At 48.3% G+C, this 22147-nt stretch overlaps 1 protein-coding gene across 4 annotated transcripts in view; it reads right to left on the bottom strand.

Moving 5' to 3' along the window:
- MVB12B (multivesicular body subunit 12B) overlaps positions 1–22147 on the bottom strand; it is a 185669-nt gene that overhangs the window by 59357 nt on the left and 104165 nt on the right. For all 4 annotated transcript variants that reach the window (XM_082467829.1, XM_082467827.1, XM_082467826.1 and 1 more), the window contains one exon: positions 19558–19652. In XM_082467829.1, coding sequence (XP_082323955.1) covers positions 19558–19652 — 95 coding nt within the window. The remainder of the gene's footprint in view (positions 1–19557; positions 19653–22147) is intronic.

Raw genomic sequence — 22147 nt, forward strand, 5'->3', positions numbered from 1 at the left:
ATGCAAATTAAAGATTTTCATCTTTATTGATAAAGGAGTTGCTTCTTATCAGTTAAGGAAAGATAGCCCTAGAAACCTTGCAGAGAAATACTTTTCCCCTCTAAAGGTTAAAAGGTAAATCCATTTTTATCAGTCTCATTTGAGAATGCAAATTAGGTCTGATTAATCAAGTCAAAGATAAATGTGCTAGTCAGATTTCAGGACAGAATGTATAGCTTACCGAGTTCATTTCTTTTCCCCTTATAAATACCCAGATAAACAGAGTCACAAGCAGAAGTCCTCCTAGCGGAAGTAATTCATCTATGGTCAGAGGAGAGCCGGGCGACACGTGTCCCTCCACTACGCTACCTTGTGTTCCCCCTTCAAGGATCAGGGCAGCGTCTCGAAGGACCTGTGTGCTCATGGATCAGCCATGGTGGGAACAGGCGAGAAGAGAGTTTTGGGAGTAAAAACAGAGGAAAATGGGAAAGCCACATTTGCTTGGATTATTAAGTTTTCTGTGCTCCAAACAGAATACAAACTGGCACCTCCCATCGTGACTAATGAGGGCTGCCTCGGCGAGAACAGAAGGGCTGACAGCCAGTGAGGCCTAGTTGGCAGGTCCCAGCCCAGGCCTCGCCACATTCATCATCCGCTAAACCAATCCACCAATTCTGCACCACCATTTGTCATTAATTATGCTAATCAGCACACCATTACTCTCTGATGACACTGTAGCTGTTATTAGCTAGTTATGGCTTTTCAGAAGCACAACTTACTGTGCACGCAGGGGCTGTGCATGCATTAGCCTACAGGGAAGAAACGTCCAATTATGAAAAGAAGAAATTTGCTATTATCTTTTTATAACAAACCAATTTAGTAATTAGAAAAGTCTCTGAACTCATAGGTTCTTTTTTTTTTCTTCCCTTAAAATAATTGAAAGCACACCCCCTTCCCCGCAAAAAAAAAGTGCTTTTCAACATTTCTCTGAAAGAAAAGGAAATACCAACAGAGACTTTTTTGCAACACGTCTAGAAGTGGGGTCTGGGGAACGACTGTGCACAAGCGCGGGGCACACAGGGACTCCTGGTGGGCTGGGTTTTTCTTTCCAATTCTGAATTTGCAGGACCACTTGATTTACGTATATTTCAGTCACTGGGAATGCCTACGAAAGCACACCCACGCGACCTTTTACAGTTCACTTACGGCAGATTGAAGCTGTTCACGTAACGCTGCCAGGCTGTGCACACCTTACCTGGCAGATGCTTCCAGGAGAAGCACAGCAACAGCCCCCTTTAACCCTCCCGTGCCCCAGCGGTAACGCCAAGGGCGTCGATGCCACTCAGATGACCTTGGAGACGGACGATCCGGCCAAATTAGCACATGTCCTGTGCACGGTGTGGGACTGTGCTCAGGGCTGGCAGAAGGAGGGAGTCGTCTGGGTCAGCAGTCAGACCAAGTCAGGGGAGACCGTTTTCCAAAACTTAAGGCTCCACAGAGGGTCTGCCCTGACCCTGCGTGTCAGCAGGGCTAACCTGTGGGCTCTTGTGCAAACCAGGTTCTAAGCCCAAATTGTTGTGTTCAGGCTGGAGTCGTTACCATTAGTTTTAGAAGCTTAGTCTGTATTAAGAGCTCATTAATATCATCAGAGTAAATGGGCCTATTAAAACATCTTTAAGCAATATCTGAACATAAATCTCCCTAAACTATATTTAATGACTGTACTTAAGATACATTATATGCAAGTCTTAATGAGACATTAGGTAGCATTTTGAAGATTAAAATTAGAGAACCCATATAAAGTCTGTGCACTTAATGTAGCCTTAAGCTGTACTGATGAAAGCATTACTACCAAATTATTACTGTGTTAGAACAAATATTTTTAATCATGTCTGATTTATGCATTTTCTTTTTCATGTAATTTTCATTTTCACAAAATACATTTTGAGTTTACAAAAGAGGGCATGCAAAAGGTTTGAAGTGTTTGAAGTACTCTGGAGGTACAGCGAATACAGAATTTAGTTAGTACTGCTTATTGAAAGTGCTCTGGGCTCCGAATCACATTTCTTTACGTTTGGTTTAATTAGTCATTCCAGTACTACAGGCAGCCAGATATATTAACCTTACCATTTAACTTCTTTCACGACTAGACTAGATACAAAGTATCTAGCCCACAATTAACTATTAAGAATTAAGCCTACAAATACACAGTACTTACAATAGCATATTAGGATATGTATGTCCACTGAGCATTTTTATTTGCTATAGCAAAAAAAAAAAAAAAAAAAAAGAGGGAAACGACCTCAAAATCCAGAGAAGACTTGTTCAAAAAAAAAAAACAAAACCAATCAACAATGAAACACTACCCAGCCATTAAGAAGAATAAATAGACCTGTACCCTTCGACATGGAAAAGAGCTCTAATATTTAGCCAAAACCAGCAAGCCATAGAAAAATATGTATGTATATATGTGATTCACTTCATGTATTTTTCTTAAAAGAATAAGTATACGGCTTCCCTGGTGGCGCAGTGGTTGAGAATCTGCCTGCTAATGCAGGGGACACGGGTTCAAGTCCTGGTCTGGGAAGATCCCACATGCCGCGGAGCAACTAGGCCCGTGAGCCACAACTACTGAGCCTGCACGTCTGGAGCCTGTGCTCCGCAACAAGAGAGGCCGCGACAGTGAGAGGCCCGCGCACCGCGATGAAGAGTGGACCCCACTTGCCACAACTAGAGAAAGCCCTCGCACAGAAACGAAGACCCAACACAGCCATAAATAAAAAAAAATAAAAAAAAAAGACTTTCTCTCTATTTCACTGTCTTTAAAAAAAAACAAAGTAGACCTTAACCGAAAATATTTTGAAGACTAGAATACAGTACTATCTACACAACACTGGCAGTGGTAACATCTGGGCATCTAACTGAATCTGTTTTCCTGGGCCCTCTGGAGAGCCCACGCTCCCAGACAGCACCCTTGCCCTGCACCGTGTGCTCCCACCCTCAGCAGACAGCTGGACAGACGTCCTCTGACCTCTGAGGTCTGCAACCTTCTGTTTGTCTGTTTCCCTTGAGCCTGTCACGGAGGCATCAGTGAAGTCCTGCTTCTACTCCGGGGCCCTCGCTGTGAACAGCAATCAGTGTTGCTAGTAGAAGGATATTTTTTTTAAAAAGTTTGATTCCCCCAGGGCTAAGGGAATTGAACCTTTTAAACAGATCCAAATCCACCTCAAGTCTGTTCAAACAAGGAAGCATTCTCAGGGCCTGCGGGAGGACGGCGGCGGGTGTGAGGTGCTGACGCACAGAACTGAACTAACTACCTAGAGCAAGCGGTCGGGCCACAGAAAGACCTGTGGGTCTCCCTGTGTGAGGGATTCTACTCTATCTGAAATAGAAATGTATATCCCGAGTCTATAAAAATCCTGATAAGACGTACTACCCAGCGGCCTCTTGAAAACAAGTCAAACTTCAGGTTATATACATTAGAAATGCTTTTCTTCTTTATGTACTGTACTTAAAATACTATGCACCCGAACAGGATTCTTCATGCAACAGAAAAATCTATCCCCTTCCCCCTGCTCTTCATGCAACAGAAAAATCTATCCCCTTCCTTTCCCAAAGGAAAGAAACTGCAACTACCCCCGCATCAAGGTAAGAGCCTTATAATCCCATTTTGGGGTGCATATGTTGAGTCCATCATATCCCACTACCAGCTGAATTGTAGAGAGAATGTTATCTGAGAACCTGGACACGGATAAGCCTAGATTAATGTCACCCGGTAGCACGCACAGCCTGGACTTGGATCTGACACCAGCGCAAGATGCTTTGCAAAAATGGACGCGATAGAAAACGTTAGAGACGAATTATCATTGGAGCTTTTTAGACTTTTTTTTTTGATACTTTATACCAAAGTATAACCACCTTTTATATATGCTATTCAATTATGAAAGACTTCTGGGATTATGTAAATCAAGACAAGTCAACTGGTGACACCTCTCTTAATAGAATGAGATTATCTAGCCTTTTTTTTTTTTTTTTTCCTTCACAGAAGAAGAAAGTAGCACAATTTAAACACCCTGGTCATTAAAAGAAGACCCCTCCTCTAGCATGTAAAATCTGTAGCAACAAGCCTATTTCCATTTGCTTCTCCCAGATATTCTCTCCCCAAAAGGAACTACTACATAGTACAATTTTGCATTTTTAACTGTATGAATTAGGCATTCTTCATAAATAACAGCTATGCTCTATACACAGAAGCTCCTTTTTATTAGGGACACAGTAATGAACAATGAGCAATGTGCTCTATTATTCTTTGTCAAATCACAAAATGCTACATTAGAACAACTGTGCTGGTCAATGTAATATAGTAGATTAAATTCAACTTCTGTGGAAAAACCACTGTAAAGCAGTATGATAAGAAGGCTATAAAAAATTTAATTTTACTCCAAACTCCATCACAAAAAAAATGGTGTGAAAAGTAATTTTGCATAATCAGTACACGCCATCTGGAACAATTAACCGAGTTCTATAGAACTATGAGGATCAGTCATATCTGCTTATTAAAGATCAGAAATTATACAAGTAATAAATCCTTGAAAAAACTAAGCGTACTCCCGCCTGTCAACGCTATTTTAACTTCAAATACTGAAGAACGCCTGATAAGGCTGAAAAGAAGAGATTAATATATGCAAATTACATCCAGCATTTAAAATCCCCACAACTGTCTCCGGTTTTCTGTCCCTTATTGCTGGCTTTATGTTTTATTCATACACCAACTCACCTGTCACTTCATAAGCTATAATATTATGGGGGTATTATTAAACAGCATAAAGCCGTGCTTTAATTGGAAAGCTTCATTGCATTTTCCAATTATTTGGAGTAAATTAAAAGCAGATGCACATAGTTTAATAAGGAGTCTAATATCAGTTCCGGGAAATCAAAATTCATTGTCATTACTAGGCCGTGATAGTTTTGCAAACTGTACTCAATTTCAGAGGTTTTCAAAAGAAAATCTGTCTATGCAATCTGTTAATTGTCATTCGGTTAATAACTGTTTAAATATCCCAACTACACAGCAGCTTCCTATTAAAAAAAAATTAAACTATGGGGTTTATGCAAGCAAACAAATCCTGCGAGCCACTCCCGGGCTGGGCTGGGTTTTTCAGACTTGCCAGTTCCCCATAAAACAACGGAGGCCCGGAGACACCCACCCACACGGCAGCTTCCCGGGACGGGAGGACAAAGAACAGTGGTTCCGTACTCTGAGCACCAGGGACTGCAGCACGATCAGACAGCTCTCGGTGGGAAAGGGCAGAAGCTGTGTTATAAATTGTGCTTCCCGAGGTCTGCGCTACTCAGCAAAAAATTAGCTTCCAAAGTTTTAATTGGTCCACCTAAAATAAATCCTTTTAATGAGTGAATTAACGGATTCAGGAGGCAAACATGGGCAAATCAAAGAAGGCAAACGTCGTGAGCAATTTGTTTTTAAAAAATTGACCCCTGAAGGGCCATCCCTTACTGGTTCATGACCCGGGAGTGGAGTGTCCCCAAGGCCCTGCAGGGGCTGCCATGGTGCCTACAAGTGGAATGAACCGCCAGACAAAGGACTATATTCCAAGCGGTTATGGATTTAAAGAATGAAATCTTAAAGGTTACTCTTCCTGAAGAATCTTGCTCACAGCTGTAGTAATAGTAGAACTCCGCAGCTACAAGTTGCATACACACAAATATGTGTAGCTAAATCATTTACAAATGAAAAGTCACAGGAATACTCCAACTAGTACACGTAACCTTTTCATTTTTATACCAAGTGACAGACTTTTTCAAATCCTAGGTGTGTAAATTATAATAGGACAAGCAGTAATTGACTTTTAAACTCCACCCACCGCGAGGGCTACAATTAATCTGTTTTTAGCATAAGAACTGCTGCTCTGCAAAGTTCATAACTTGTAGGCTCTTTTCCCCAATCCAATTAAAACCTAGGAGTCTTTCTAAAAGGTAACAGCACAGAATTTATTCTTCACCTCCCGGTTCAAAGGGCATAGAGGCTAACAGCCCAATCATTCAAGGGCAAGCCCCCCCAGACCAGAGAGTACACCAAATGCTTGAACATGAGAGAGCCTTTTGGCAAAACAACCAGAAACTATGCTCAAAGATGAAGATAAAAGCAATTCTTGTGCAGTGATCCAAAAAATAGCATCTCTCTCTCTCTTTTTCCAAAATTACCTGTTTTAATAAAGTAGACACACTGTGCCAACTGAACCATTTAATTACCTGAAAAAATGATGAATCAAAACAATAGTTTGCAAAAATAAATGACTAACCTCTGATTAAAATGTCTGTCCTCATTAAATCCAAATAAAAGGTACAGTATCTTTTTAAAAAAATGTAGTGTGAAGAAAGGAGCAGTCCCTTAGCATCGAAAGATACCCTGGCTTCCTCCCCTAAGATGGGGACATCTAAGAAAGTTGTTTAAACTATTCTCCCAAACCCCAAGAAAGATCGTCTTCGGTGCATGGTGTGTCCTGTGGCTGCCGAGCCAGCCCTCGGCACAAGCCCTGGAGCGCGGGGAAGCCCTCACGGTGTGCTCGGTGGGTGGTGGGACTCTCATGGACTCTGAAACCAAAGCCCTGGCTCACAGTTATGTAAGGACTCTGGCTCAAGGGTCCTGGGATGACAGGGGCAGGAAAGAAAGAGCCACAAACCAAAAGGCAAAGAAGAAAGAAGTCACAGTGTTTAGAGGGCTGAGCACGGATATGCTCCTTTCTCAGTCGGAGCTGATTCGATGAGAAGGGAAAGGGAAAATTGGAGGCTCATTTAAACGTTGAGATGTTCTCTTTTAAATTGTTTTACCCAGTAACAAACTTACATCTCAAGCAATTACCAATTTCTGAGCTAGGATGGGGGGTTGGTCTTATATGACACCAAGAAGTCCCCTGAACTGGGCAGGGTCCCTCCAGGTGTGAGTTGTGAGTTCCCCTCTGGCCCTGCCTAGTGGACCAGCTGCCCCTCCTGACTGTATTTTAGGCGGGGTGGAGGTGGGGGTCTTACTGCAGGTGACTAAGACCAGCGCTCCCTGGAACGACAGTGTCTGTGACAGTCATTCAGCTGCCATCTCTGCGGGGCCCGCTCAGTACAAGGCACTTCACATCCATTATCCCTAATCCTCAAGATTCAGAAGAGGAGACGAGTGAAATGTTACACAAACTGTCCAAAGTCACGCAGCTGGGAAGGGCGGATACAAAGGGTGGATTTCAAGAAGCAATCCAACAACAGATATCACCGAGCGCCTCCCGCGGGCCGGGCCCTGCTTGGACACACACCAGTGAATGAGGCTCGTGGTCCTAACCTCCTGGGACGGACCCTGGACTCCAGCAGAGAACCGAGCACTGAACCAGACGTTGTAACCAAAGACAGGTCGCCCTTATTAGAACTGGGAAACCAGTCAGACGGCCTAAGTTTATAAGCAGCACGAATAGCCAAGAGGCTTATGGCCAAAGAAGCTGCCCACGTTGGGCCTATAAAAGGTCCAACCACCTTTGGCAGAAGAAGGGTGAGTGGGGGCTGTGTAATTCGTGAGCCAAAGGACCCTCTGACAGGAGTGACACTGGCATTTTGTTAGCACAGGGCACATTTAAGGTAAACACAGGAGGCAATGGAACAGAAAGATGGGTGAGTTTATTGCCTCCAGGTAGGAAGCGATTAAGTACTTCTAAGTGTGTCACCAGGAGCGATGCTTGGGGCCGACGAGGCACGCTTTCCTCTCTCCTTCAAAATTATGGATGTGGCCCCGCCAGTGGATCATGAGATCGTTCACACTGTAACACAAGCCAGGCGCGAGAAACTGCGCTCTAACAAAGGATCTCAAGCTTGGAGGAGAGTTCCGCATCACTCACCGTCTCAGAGACAATCAAAACACAAATCTGAGGAGTAAGGAGCCTCGTCCTCCGGGGTATGTGATAAATACATCCCATCCAAACCCTGGGCTGGAGCAGTGAAGATTGTGTTTTTAAACATGAAAGGTTAAGACCACCACCGGCCATTTATAAAAAGAGGGAAAAAAGCATTGGGTATTCAGGACACAAACACCAAATGCACAACAACGGATGGATTCAGGTATTCTGTCCAGAGGAAAGGTGGCTTCACTGCTACAAAACAGATCAGAATGTCTTTTGTCCTAATGTTAGCAGTTAAATGCATTCGTCCTGACATCCTGTGTGACGGACAGAGGATAACTCCTGATCTCATCACCGAATTCCGTGCAGCCATCCAACCTCTCCCCGAGTTCTGCCGACGCCCACACCTTTACTCACTAAGTCTACAGGAGTTTAAAGACGCTCACCTGGAAGCTGATCCCCTGCGACTACTGTCGTAAGTCAGCCAGGCTGGAGCCTGGGAGCTGGGCCCACGCGGCAGCAGAACCTAGGCAGTGGGGGCAGCAGGACGGGAGCTGGGAACAGGAGCTCAGGAGAGGGTCGCACAGGGTCTGGAATGGCTCCGTAACCTCAGCAGAGGCTGGCACCTTAGGAGGCCCAATCTAGAGAATGAAGCTTCAAAGCGGATGGCACTGAGGTGACTGTCAGTTCAAATAAGAGCCCTATTGTGGGCAGGGTCCAGAAAGCTGGGACAGGGGAAGGAGACGCCTACAGTTCAGTCCCAAGATGTGAAATGGTGTGTTTGTGCTGCCCACTGCCACCACAGGGCTGATGGAAGGCCACAGCAAGGGGACATCCAGATGCCCAGAGCTCCACACCCCACCCTAGCCCCTGACAAAGGTCTCTGTCTCCGACACAAGACCAGCAGTAGGCTTGTCTACTGATGGAGAGGAGGTTCCTTGAAGCATCTGGAGTATTCCCTTTCCTGGTTGGGAAAGAATCTGAGAAGGGGCGGGAGGCAGGGGCTGTGGAATAACTACAATCATAATCAACACATCTATAGCACCTTCCATGTACCAGGCACGGTTCTAATCTTCACTACAAACCACTGTCATTCCCATTTAACAGACAAGGAAACTGAGGCCCAGAAAGGTGAAGCCGCTTGCCTAAGGTCACTCAGCTTTCAGTGAGGGGCTGTGTGCTCACCTCTTCACTGTTCTGCCCAGCAACGGCCAACAGGAGCCACACCACTCCTGGCAGTGCCCTGCGGACTTGGGGGTCACTGCCAGTCAAGTATCAAAGGCCTCACTCTGATGTGGTCCCAGAGATGAGGGGCCAGGGATCATCTGAGATTGAAACAACACTGAGACCTAATAAACCATGAGCCACTCTGGGTGCGTGTGTCCTTCCAACTTCAGTTGACCAAGGCAGGGAAATGGTCCACAGCCAGAGGGAGCGTCCTCCATGTAGGGGCTGGGAGCTTAGGGTCTGGACGGGCTTGAATCTCAGCCCTCCCGCTTACTGGCAGTATAACTGTGGGCAAATCACTCTCTCAAACCTCAGTTTCTCCACCTGTAAAATTAAGATACTTATTTTATGAGGCTCGAAACAAGGCTTGAACATAGGAACTCAGCAACACGGGCAGCTGTGCTGTATCTGTAAAATAGAGATAGTAGTAGTAATAGGACAAATCTTAAAGGTTTTCTGTAAGGTTTTCTTGGTAAGGATTTGTTGGGATTAAATAACAAAATGCATGGAAAGGGCTTACTACAGAGTCTTGTACACAGTAAGTGCTAGAAGAAGGCTAGGTATTATTAAAATAAATTAATGCAATCCATTTTAATAAAAGCAAAAACAACTTCAGCTCCCTAAACGTGTTTAAAGAATTTTCCTTAATTATATCATTTCCCTCTCTCAGCTGATAGTCTATTATTGCGACATAGGGATAGACAGAGATAGAAAAAGAAACAAAGGGCTAATCTAATATAAGCTGCTCCTAGGCAGGAGTGTTTGGTAAACCTGACGACTTCATTCGCCCCAGAGAAAACCTCTTAAGAAGTGCTAAGAGCAGATGAGGAGCTGGGATTAAGCGTCTTCCCTCTGTTTTCAGCATTTCCCTGGCTAGGCCTTCAGAAAGGACCACAATCATGCTGCCTGCCAGGAAGGGAATTACGACGGGGAAATGGAGGCATATTTCTGCTTAAAAACTAGACAAAGAAGGTAAACACGCAGGGAGAAAGGTGTCAGAAAGCTGGTTTTTCTCTAAACTGTCCGTGTCTGGGAACTTTATAGTCAAGACAGCGTTTGGATGGAATTTCTCTGAAGTCTGGAGTCAATAAGTACACATTTGCTAGTAACACCTCAGGTATCCCAACCCCAAAAACACACAGGCTCCTTCCCACACAACCCCAGCCCTGGGAGGTGGGTGTTACCACCGCTACCTTAGATACTAGACAACGGATGACACAGAGGAAACTTCCAAAAAATATTAGCTGAACTACTGTTACATTTGAATTACTGATGTTGTTATTGCAATTACTGATGTCGAGAGACGTGGGCATTTAGATCCAGAAACGCTCGGCGCCGAGCCTGGCATCACTGGGCTGGTCAGCAGGAGAGGCTGGGCCTGCACCCGGCTCTTCCGGCTCCTGCCCTGGCTCTTCCCGCTGCCTCTCAGCTGCCTCTCTCCAGGATTTAAGAGGGGGACGTGGCCCATTAAACCAACGCCGCCTACACTCTGCCGTGCCTAAAAACCGAAGAGAGACTGAAGGCACAGCAGGGGGGTGGCCACCTTTTAAGAGCACTGAAGTATCTGTCACCTAATAATATTTTTATTTTTCACGATGACGAAACTGGAAAAAGTCGTAACTTTCTCCTGCCGGTGGAGCACAGGAAGAGCAGAAATGAAAGCCTGGCGCGGAAGGCAGCCAGCCCACCAGCACTTTTCCTCCAAAAACAGCAAAGTCACGTTGGAAGATTTCATGGAAGTCTCCAGCTCACTCTGCCAAGCGCGTCTTTCCTTGCCGCCCTCAAGCCAGCATCCTGTCACCTTCCCGAGAAGGGCTCGTGGGCTGCCTGCCACGGAAAGCGGCCAACGCCTAAGTGACGATGCGTGACGGTGGGTCTCGGTTTCCAGGGGATGCCAAGCCGAGCCCTGCCACAGCCTCTACTGCAAGCTTCTCTGGCCTGAGGAAGATGCTTTCGCCGAGCACTCAGAGCACTCTGACCGCTGAGAGGTAATCTTACAAATAAAATCACATAAGGGAGCACGGGGCTAAGAAGATGCGCCAGTGTCCTGAGTGATAATTCTCATCAAGCCTTTGAGAGGCTCCTACTCTGACCACAGCCCTGCAGGGGAGGCGAGGATGGAGGGAAGTGACATTCCCGCACTGCTTCCTGACTTACAACATACTCGTCCATATCCTGGATCCTCACAACAATCCTGGGAAGGCAGTGGGCGGTTACTGTATTATCTTCCAGGGGTGAATAACTAGCGTTGAGTGACTTGCCCAGGGTAACGTAACGCAGGGCCCTTGCACAGCTCCAGCCAGGAACCATTCACACGCGTTGTGCGGTGCGGCCATTCACAGTGGCTCTGCGTGATGGCCACACGTGCTTCTGACCCCAAACGCCCCGTCAGTCACATGCTGAACCTTCTTCCACACGCTTCCCTCGAAGAGGGAACACGGCGCCTGGCACATGGCAGCGCTATCTGCTGAATGAACAGGGAAGTAAACAGTCGTTCCGGTCTCTTTGCCTTTAATTACAACCTCATGGATTCAAAAAGGATTGGAGACAGCCTCCATCGTCTCTTCTAAACACAGCCTCTGCTGCCTCAGAATGCTCCCAGGTGCAATCGCTCTAACACAAAGCAGTGTGGGAGGAGACCAGCAGCCCCGACTGGAAGGGATGCAGACAAGCTTCACGAAGAGGTAGTGTAGGAGCAGGCCTTCAAGGATGGGTCAGCAGAGAAAAGGAGAAGAGACGGTGGGGCCACCTGGGCCATGGGACTGGCAGGGGCAGATGCACAGAAAGACACAAAGGTGAGGACACAGGGAGCGGCCCCGGCTGCCGGGCACAGAGGAAGGGACACCGGACAGGTGGAGACTGGCCACCGACAGCCCCAACGCCGGGCAGGTGAAGTATGGAAAGAATGCAAGGTCTGATCTGAGAGGCTGTGCTTTGGGGACATGAGTCTGCCACCTGGGCAACTGGACTGAGGATTGATAAGCCAGGTCCAGCAAGTGCGAGGCACCAACACCTGGTACCTGCCGGGCCCGAGCCCAGCCAGCCCCGTAAGCGGGGACATAGGAGAACACCAGAGGACCACGCCTGATGCTCAGGTCCAGAAGATGCGCCGGGGGGACTGGACATGGCTCTGGACCTCATCTGTCGTAAGATGACCCAGAGCCCAGCCAAGGGGTTTCAGGGTCTCTCTCTGCAAAATCCTAGCAGAGGCACTTGCAGAGCGGAGCACCTCGAGTTCCCAAGCGCCCTGCGTGTCTGCCCGCACACACCGTTCATTAACTTCAGTGACCACAGTGGCTGTATGAAAGCACGTCCAATTAGCCAGGCCTACATGAATATTTGCACTCTTAAATCTTTTGCATTTCGAAAGGGTTAAAGCTTATTATTAGCATATAATTTACAGTCCTTTCTCCCAGGAAAGGAATAATGCACAGTAAATGCCACATTCATTTTAATAATACATGTTACAGTCTGTGCCCAACATCTGCACAAAGGTAAAGGAGACAGATTTTTTTGACGTGTCCCACTCTGCCATCTAAACACAGGCTTTTTGTTTCTTAAGTGACGGAAGGTTTAATCAAGAAAGCAGGCAATTCATCAATCGAAACAAGGCAGCGTGTGAGCGCCTGACAGCACACACATGGTTGTGTACAGAGCAAACCTGGCCACCTGTCACCCGCACCTTTACGTCAGGATGTACAGATACACCATGCAATAAAGTGCCCACCCGCTCCCATTCATTTCTGCTTTTTCTTATCCTATTTTCCTTTGTTGTCAGGGCAGGAATAGATGGATAGACAAGGGACGCAATGGCTGTTAGAGCGGATGATAAAAATTTATATGTCTTTAAAATGACTTATTTCCTCCTTGATTTGAGCACCGTTATTATAAATATTTTTTCACTTCATTGAGGAATTTTCCCCATATGCTATAATCCGGGGCTGCATCAAACTGATGTTCCTCCCTCGGATCCCTGCCTCCCTCCCACGTGCTCACCCCCCACCTCTCCAACCAGTCCTAGGTAAGTCTGAAAATCCTCATCAGAGGATAAAGGAAAGCAGGGGTCTGAAGTTCAAGGCCACAAAAGCTGCTTGAACATGTCCATTAATGACAGAGGCCACAGGGGTACCTGCGAATGCAGGGGGCGATTCACATTACTCTGGGGCTTCCACTAGAAGCTGGCAGCCCTTCCTCTCCTTTGAGGTTGTCAACCCAATCGCAGGCTGACACTCACCCACATGCATGGGAAAAGGAGAAACACACACACCCCCCCCCCACACGCAAACTCTGCAGCATAAACGTGACACGTGGAGCAGCTATCTGTTAGAACACCTTACACAGAAAAGAACAGCATTTCTCACACACCCTATTGTTTTAGCCCTTTGGTCTTCATTTTCTGACCCGGCAGTGCTTTATGATCATTACAGTATTAAGTTTATTTCCGATATTCCAGGTGAGATTTTTTCTTTTTCCTAATTAAAAGATAGAAATAATGTAATCACCAGAAATGAAAGGAAAATATGTTTGCAGTTGTTTGGTATGCTGCAGATGAGTTTTTAAATGATCACACTGTGAAATATACAGATTTTCTTTCATAATAAGATGAAGAGCTGATGGCAGAAATTTTATCCAGTTGGATGAAATATATAAATCATGAATTTCATAATACTGATAATTAAATGTCCATCTTCCAATTTAAATGAGGACTAGATTAAAACTGCATGGAGAAGGCTGATATTCAGAAATCATTAATTATTTTTAATTGCTTTGCGCTTTCCCGGTCTGATGTCAGAGTTACACGGCTCGTACGGGGTTCTGTGTTTCAGATAAAATTCTCCTTCTCTCTGCACGAGTGTCGTGGCTAAACTGCCAGCCGATGGACTCAGGCTTGTCCACTGTCACATGCTTCCTGATGTCAAACATCTTGAAAAGAGACTGGTTTTTAAGAGGCAACAGCTGTGCTGGGCAATAAGCTGGCTTTTCCAGCAATCAAAAAGAAAAAAAGCAAAAACAAAAACAGAAACAAAAAAACCCTGAAAGAAACAGAAAAGCTAAAGGCAAGGTGACCACAGCCCCTGTCTGCCGGGTCGGTTCCAGGTTCTGGCTTTGTCCTGATGCAACTCTGTGCCCCTTTCACTCTCAAAAGTGACGAAGTAGAAAATAAATCACGTGGCCAGCCTGGTGCTGACGGACAGATGAAGATGTCAGGCGCTAAAAGGTGCTTCCCCGCACCACGAGGCCTCAGCGCATTTCTGCACGTGGCTCATCCTGAAACCGTGGGCTGAGCTGGAGATTTTTGGTTTTATTACATGCTGGGTTGTTTTTTTTTTTAATTTATTTATTTGTTTATGGCTGTGTTGGGTCTTCGTTTCTGTGCGAAGGCTTTCTCTAGTTGTGGCGAGCGGGGGCCACTCTTCATCGCGGTGCGCGGGCCTCTCACTATCGCGGCCTCTCTTGTTGCGGAGCACAGGCTCCAGACGCGCAAGCTCAGTAACTGTGGCTCACGGGCCCAGTTGCTCCGCGGCATGTGGGATCTTCCCAGACCAGGGCTCGAACCTGTGTCCCCTGCATTGGCAGGCAGATTCTCAACCACTGTGCCACCAGGGAAGCCCTACATGCTGGTTTTAATATGCATCTGCTTTACTGTACTAATTTATACGACTGTGTCAATTTTTTTCAAAACGGAGAAAAACAAGTTCTTTGGTAAAAATTCTTTACATGGAGCTATAAATCAGTTTATAACCACCAAAAAAACAAAAGACTCTTACAGCATAGTGTCCCATACCTACTGTCACCTGTTCCTTAAGTAAAACCTGCCATGTGGCTGACAAGACATTCCTAGGTTGGAAAAAGCAATCCTGGTGCCTCTGGGCTGAGCTGCTTGTTACAGGGACCTTCGGCACAGGTGGCCCTCAGGTTGGACAGGACGTCGGGGAGCTCCTCTTTCCTGACGTCCCCCGAGGTCCCCAGCCTCTAAGGCACATGACGCCCAGCACAAGAACATTTCTTAAGAAACATCTCACTCAACTTCCAAACATTTTAGGGGTTCAAACATGAGTGGATCTGCCTCACATGGCCATACAGTCTGTCCTTATCAAACTCACGGAAAAGCGGCTGTTCTGCTGTTCCCAGCACCTTACAGGGCCCTCTGTACAAAGAAAAATTCATAAAAGGAATAGTTAGGCTCTCCTCAAACAACCAGCTTATTTTTAGGTTGTCTGTAAGGAAACTGTTGACTCAGAACCAAATCCAGAATCTCCGCTTCATGCAAAGCCTCACCCACAGCTGCACCCTACTTTGCTATCCTGTATTTTCATTCACTCTTACTTTTTCCCTTCCGTTTTCACTTTGTTACATGCATTTTTGCAGCTACCTTAAATCTTTCTGGAACAGGTGGAAGTGAAATGAGCAAACGGTCAGACACCTAAACATCTAAAAAAATTATAAGGAAAAAAAAAGGGAGGATACCATCATCTGGGACTAAAGTAGAAGATGTTCAGGAGAGAGAAGATATTCTTTAAAAGAAAACTAACAGCCACTAAAAGTTCTGACAAGGAAACTTAGGAACTGGGGCTTTGGGACAGAATGTAGAGAAATCAACATGGCCCTGCAGCAAGTCCTCCCAGGAGAAGATCTTAAGGGCATGTAACTGAGGGAGACACACCAGTAAGAACATCACCAGGAAAGCATGAGCCCATGAGCTGCCATTTATCACAAGTAAGGACAATTTAAAAAGTGGTTTGCCAACCCTACTATATGCAGGTTACAGAATGAGACAAACCAGGTACCCACCATTTTATTTCATCTCCTCTTTCAAGAAAAACCATCCTCAAACCCTAAGGAGTGAATAACATGGTGATGGGGAATTTGAGGGGCAAGAAAGGTGAGGGGACGGCTGGAGCAGCCTGGTGCTTTCAAGCTCAGTCGGTGTCTGGAGGGCCACCGGGCGCAAAGGATAAGTCAGTGGTCTCTGAAGAACATCAGTGGACCGGAGGTTCCAGGGGACTGAACAACAGAAAAAAATCATGTCCTCGAAATGGGATAATAAGATAGTTATTGATCTGTGGCCTGGAAGTGATATCCACTAGAATCTGAAAGCATATTATGAGTCAGAAGACTAGCGAGCACTTAGAAGAGACGGCGATCGCTGGGATCAACAAGGCTTCCCAAGCGCGTGCCAAGTTAACACAGGTCCTCTATTTTTTCTTCTTACGAGAGCAATACGTGCTATCACAGAAAAATGAGACACCGCAAAGAAACAAAAAGAAGAGCAGGAAAATCCAGTGAAAACCACTCTAAACACCTTGGCATGTACCTTCCCGGACCTTTAGATATATTTTTTAAAATGAGATCACACTGCACGTCCTGGCTGTCACTTAACAGCATTCATGCACATCTTTTTATCTAAATCAGAACTGTTTCTGATGCTTGAAAAGTTAAGGCCACTGTATGGATGTTTCATAATTTAACCACTTGCCTTTATTTTAGACATTTACGATATCCACCCCCCACCCCTTTTTGGGGTATTATATTTTAAAAAAGCAGCAGTGCTCGCCCTTGTGGATAAATCTTTTTTGCACATCTGTATTTTCCACAGGAAATTCCTGGAAGAGGAAGTGTGCGGATCAAAGGTGTGCTTCATGGCCATTGTGATGAGGGTACAAGATGGCAGAGAAGGGAATAAGCTGCTCAGGATTTCAGCACGATGTTCCTCACCCCAATTCTGTGGGCAAGAGAGAACTACCCACTGGCTGGACAGTGCAGAACAGTCGGCATGTGACGCTGACGGGACGCGTGGTACCCCAGGTGGCTGGGTGGATATGAAGATACAGCAAGACAGCCCCGCTGAACACGGGAGCACCGTGCAGAGATGGGCTGGGCTGCTCAGAGATGGTGGCCCAGACACTGTAGGGTTGGAGCAGCAAATCAGGACAATCACCTGCCCCAGAGGTCAGAGGGTACTCCCAGGCAAGGTAGACACTAGGCTAAATGCTTTCCTTCCTCCCCCCTTCCTTCCACAGCCATTTCACGTGCACCTCTGTGTGCTGGGGACAGAGCTACATGCTGTGTCCACCGGTCTCTCGGCAGCTCTGAGCAGTGTCTCTCCCTCTGCAGGCAGGACAGAGATGAACTGTCTCAGCGAAAGGTACAGGAGGAATATATTAACAGGTATGCCCTTGGGAAAACATTTAAAAGTACATATTACTTTAATAACCATATGTTCAAATTAAATGTGAGCTGCTCTTCAAACTTCTAATTACATTGTTTGGAAACCTACTTATCTTAGGAAGGGACCACAAGCAAGGGGCGCAGTAATCAAATGGTTTCAGGAACGAACCAGAGCAGACCAGGAGTTCGCACCAAAGGCTCAGTGCCTGACGTCCGCAGCAAACGTGTGCCAGAGCTGGTTCGGGAGGAGAACAGTTTGGTGATTCGTTCCACTACCAGCAGAGCGCCAGACATCATGGCTTTGGGCACTGTGCACGGGCTGGGGGCTGGGGCACATGTTGCCTTGCCTGTTTTTGGAGTGAACCACTGAAACCTTAACTTCGCAATACCAAACTGAGACATGCCACTCAGTGCCAAATACTGTCGGAACGGGGGGTGGGGGGGGCGGTCTCTGCTCCCTTCTAGCCAGAATGGCTCGCAGGCAGGCTGCCGCTGGGCAGGCTTCCCAGCTGCACCACGGCCGTGCAGTGCTGAGTTTGCAGGCCTCATGGAGCCTGCGGGTCCCGCGGGGCATGCCTGGCAGCATCATGACAAAGCAGTCCTGGACCCTGGCGGGGCAATTTGGTGCTGCCACCACCGAGGAGGCCCGAGCTGCCTGCTGCCCTGGGCCACAGCCTCAACTACCTCTGTTTGGAAGATAAAATCCAATTGGCTGCCACTTACGTAAATGTAACAGGAAGTTTCTGAATGGCTTCCCCTGCGTCTTGAGGCTGTTACCTCGGTACTGCTAAACTAACAGCTGAAATGAACCCAGACAACACCTCATCAAAGCCACGGGGCGAGGAAGCAGTGGCCCAGAGGCAGACAGGAACACTCCTGCCAAACCAGAGGAGATTTCACTCTGTGGGCCCTTCTCTGCAGAAACGTCAACTGCTGGGAAAGCCATCAGAGAATCCAGGTAAGGTGGGGGCAGCCGAACCCCGTGGCTGGAAAAAGATTTGCGAGCTGGAGGGGAAAAAAGTCATCTGCTTTGACAGAGCTTTCCTTATGTGCATTCGGAACGGGCCGCCCTGCTGGATTTCACAGACCTATTCTGCACCACTCTGCCACTAGGCATCTGGGGAAATATTCAGCTTTTCTACAAAATAGGTCATCTTTCCACACTTGTTATGCTCCTTGTCGACTCTGCTGAAATAGCCAGCGCACAAAAGAAATTCTCCCTGGAGATGCTTCTCTTAGACAACACGTTCCCGCTGCCCTGGGGAGCTTGGCTCCTGGAGAAAAGCCGGGACGAGGGCTTTGAGAACGTCCCTGTCCTTCCCCTTCCCCTTCCCCAGCAGGAGCGCCACCCAGAAACGGAACAACTGGCCTTTGCTTATACTTCCAAACCTATTAGGGAGTGATCATAACAAGAAAAACTGATACTGACACGAATTATACCATTGTTCTATTTCATCTATTTAGTAACCCGAAGTTGCAATTTTTAGAAAAAAGATTACCTTTCAAATAACCGATTCATTATGGTACATGAATGAATGCCATGTTCCCGTGTTCAAAACGTCACTCACCATTAAGGGTATGTGCTGGTAAGTGGCACCGATTTGCCATTTCCCCCTTATATACAAACGCCCCCCAACTGGAAGCCCCGTATAACCAGAGTCAAGTTTGTGGGTCTCCTCAGCTCTTAGCAAGTCACCTGCCCTGCCAGGCACCTAATGAATCTCAATTCTGTAATAAGGCTTGTAAGTTTTTTGAAAAAGGAAACTAGGACTGACGAAGTTCCTGCCAAGGTAACACTATCCATTTCAAGGCCGAGTTCAGAAATCACAGACTCCTACGATGGGGCTGGGGGTGGGGGAGACGCCAGCGCACCCGCTGGTCACAGACCTGGCTTTGAGAAATGAGAGACGAGGACAGACGTGCATACGGAGGGCAGGCGGCACCAGGCCTCAGGTCTGCGGGGTCCCCAGTCCCCGCGGGGAACCTGCCCTGGATCTGGCAGGTGAACGATGTGGTGACTATTCTCTGGAAACCTCCCTTCAAGCTTGTGAAAGCCACGCATTGTTTTTCATCATTAGTTTCAAAACATGCTGAGTATCTGCCCCTTCACTAAGCGTTACGGCGACACAGAGGAAAGGGAAGGCCTGGTCCCTGCAGGGAACGGGCCCCCTGCAGGGGTAAAAAGAGAGGCAAGACACACAGATGCCATTAGCAGCCAGGAAACACGTAGCAGGAGGCGGTGCCTGGGACACAGACGTGCTAGCTGGCCCTTCGCGGCGGCCCCACGTACCTGAGATGGCATACAGACTGGAGTGCTGGTACTCGTAGTCAGCCCGAGCGCTGTTCCTGCCTCGGAAGGTAGCAGGGAGCGTGAGGGAGATGTGCCTGAGAAAGACAGAGGAGAAAAAGGAGGTTACAGGGCGCACGGAGCAGTCCCCGTGGCTCAGAAAGCACAGGCGCCACCGACAGCCCACAGAGCACGGGAAGCGGGCAGTCCTGGGGACCTCCGCCTTCTCAAGCAGGACTTGAGCTGCCCCACCAGCTCGAGTCCCCCTAGGAACTCAGAAGTTTCCAGACATCAGTGGCCACCTTTTTCCATACGGGGAAGGACATCCAAGAGGAAGAAAGGGTTTCCCAAGCCTTAAGTGATGTGGCAGGTGCCCCGAGGAAGTGGGTGATTGAATCCTGACCTCTACCCACTGGGCAAAGTGCACCAGTGGGACCAGGACGCTCAGCTCTGAGCACAGGACTTGGTTTGTCCTGTTGTCTTGGTCCCATTACCCATCCAGTGGCTTCCACGCCTGTCCCGCGGGGCTGTGGAGGGTGACAGCCCAGGAAGCACTTTGTGAACGAAGGCGTTAGGTGTTATTACCATGTGTGTCCAGGAAACGAACGCCCACTGAGAACCACAATGGCACGTTCCCCTAAACTGCTGTGTCCGCGTGTCCCCCTCAGGTGGGAGCACACAGTAGGTGCTCAGAAAGTACCTTCCATCGACCCAGCTCGTCTTTTATGGCGCAGGTGTTGGCCATTAAGCCTCACGATGCCCACACATAAGCAGGTATTTGATCAAAACACATAATCCGCTTGTTGTGGTCATCAGCTGCCTTTAGCCAATGCCGAGAAGAAAGGTTACAATAATAGGAAAACCATTTAAAACCCAACAGGTCTGGGGGACAAAAGCAACACAAATTACCTCTTCGTGGTGTGACTGGGGGTTGGTGTGAAGTAGCTCAGTAGCCTGAGCTCTGGTCACACACGGTCATTTCTAAAACGGAAGAGGGGTGGGTAATGATCCCGTAAAGAAAGCTTACGTTCTACGTGCTGCCCTTTCCACACAACAAACGCGTGACCTCCCAGAATGACTCTGGGCAGGGCCTGTTCCCACAGGCCCCGGAGGAGCAAACATCTGTGCCACCGGCCGGCCAGCTGGACCAGGGAGTGGGGCCTTGCTGAGCGCGAGTCCTGTGTCCACGGCTCAATCCTGATGAACTGAGGATGCAGAGGTGAGCTACCCCCTGCAAGGAGCTCTCAGGCTGGGGGGATAACGGGGCAGGAACAAGCCACTGTGCAACAGGACACGTGCTCGGAGGAGAATTAAAAACCCCCGTGCTGAGTGAGCACGAAAGCAGGCGGGCGGGGCTTCCGGGGACACCGCCTCAGAGGAGGTTGCCGGTCTTGCAGGAGGAGACGGGAGCGACGGCAGTCAGGGAGCGCTGACTCTGCTGCAGGGTTAGGCTGCCTGTGGGAGACAAAGCCGGGGCCAGACCGAGAGGACACCAAACGCCACACCAAGGGCTCATCCGCTTGGACGGAGGTTCTCACACTCCGTTCCGCCCGTCCCAGCACAGAGGCAGGCACTACCGCTAACCATAGAGATTCACAGTCCCAGCTCCGGGGAGTCTGGTTCCGTGGGCCTTGGGTGCAGCCCAGAAATCTCTCGGACAAGCCCCAGCAGTGCCTCTGAAGACAGGCCGCGTCCGGGAACCCTGGGAGGGGGAGGAGCAGCTGCAGAGGGTTTTTACGCAGTTGATCGATGCCTCTGACCACAGCACTTAGTCAATGAAGCTGAGCAAACAGAAGAATGAGTTACTGACTGTGGTTGTGGGTGAGCAGCGCTAAGATGGTGACAGGCGACCCTGCAGGGAGGGCTCGCCCTGAGCTGGGCCCCGGGGTCTACAGATCCCAGGGTTCTCTCGTGGTCCCGCACATCGCCCCCGCAAGGCAGGCAAAGGGCCCGGTGCAAAACCATGGGGGGGCCTGTCAAATATCATTAAGAATTTCAAGATGGCGACAGCGGAGCGTTAAACCAAGCGCGGGGCCCTCCTGAGCGCGGGGCCCCATGCGATGCACTGGCCGCACACACGAGAAGCTGGCGGGGGGCAGGTGTCGGCACTGCACCCGCTGTACGCCGAGGGCTTTTCCACGAGCCGGGAAAGAACCCACACCCCGAGACTGCTGGGCCCCGAGAGCCCTAAGAAGGTGCATCCCACCTAACTAAGGACACGGAACATCTGCACGGTGCGACAGCCGCTCCAGGAAGCTCGCAGAGGAGGTGGCGTGTTGGCTGAACCTCGGACGACAGGTGCACCTGGGTGACTGCACAGAGGGCCTCCTCCTTGGATGAGAAGACAGGGTCAGCCCAGCCATTCAGCTGTCAGAGATGGCTGAGCAAGCCCTGGCCCACATCAACCCAGATGGCGGGGGAGGTGGGGGGGACTTGGGGCGGCAGGACAGGCAGAATCGCTGCTTTTGCAGAGCTCACGCTGCAGCAGGGGACACAAACACGTCCATGAAGTTACAGGAGCAGCGGCTGACGCAGGGCAAGCAGGAAGGCTCTCCGCACTCCCCCGAGGAAGTGCTGTTCCGGTGGGGAACTG

This window comes from Balaenoptera physalus (assembly GCF_965194825.1).
Source record: "Balaenoptera physalus genome assembly, chromosome: 7".
NCBI classification, from domain to species: Eukaryota; Metazoa; Chordata; class Mammalia; order Artiodactyla; family Balaenopteridae; genus Balaenoptera; species Balaenoptera physalus.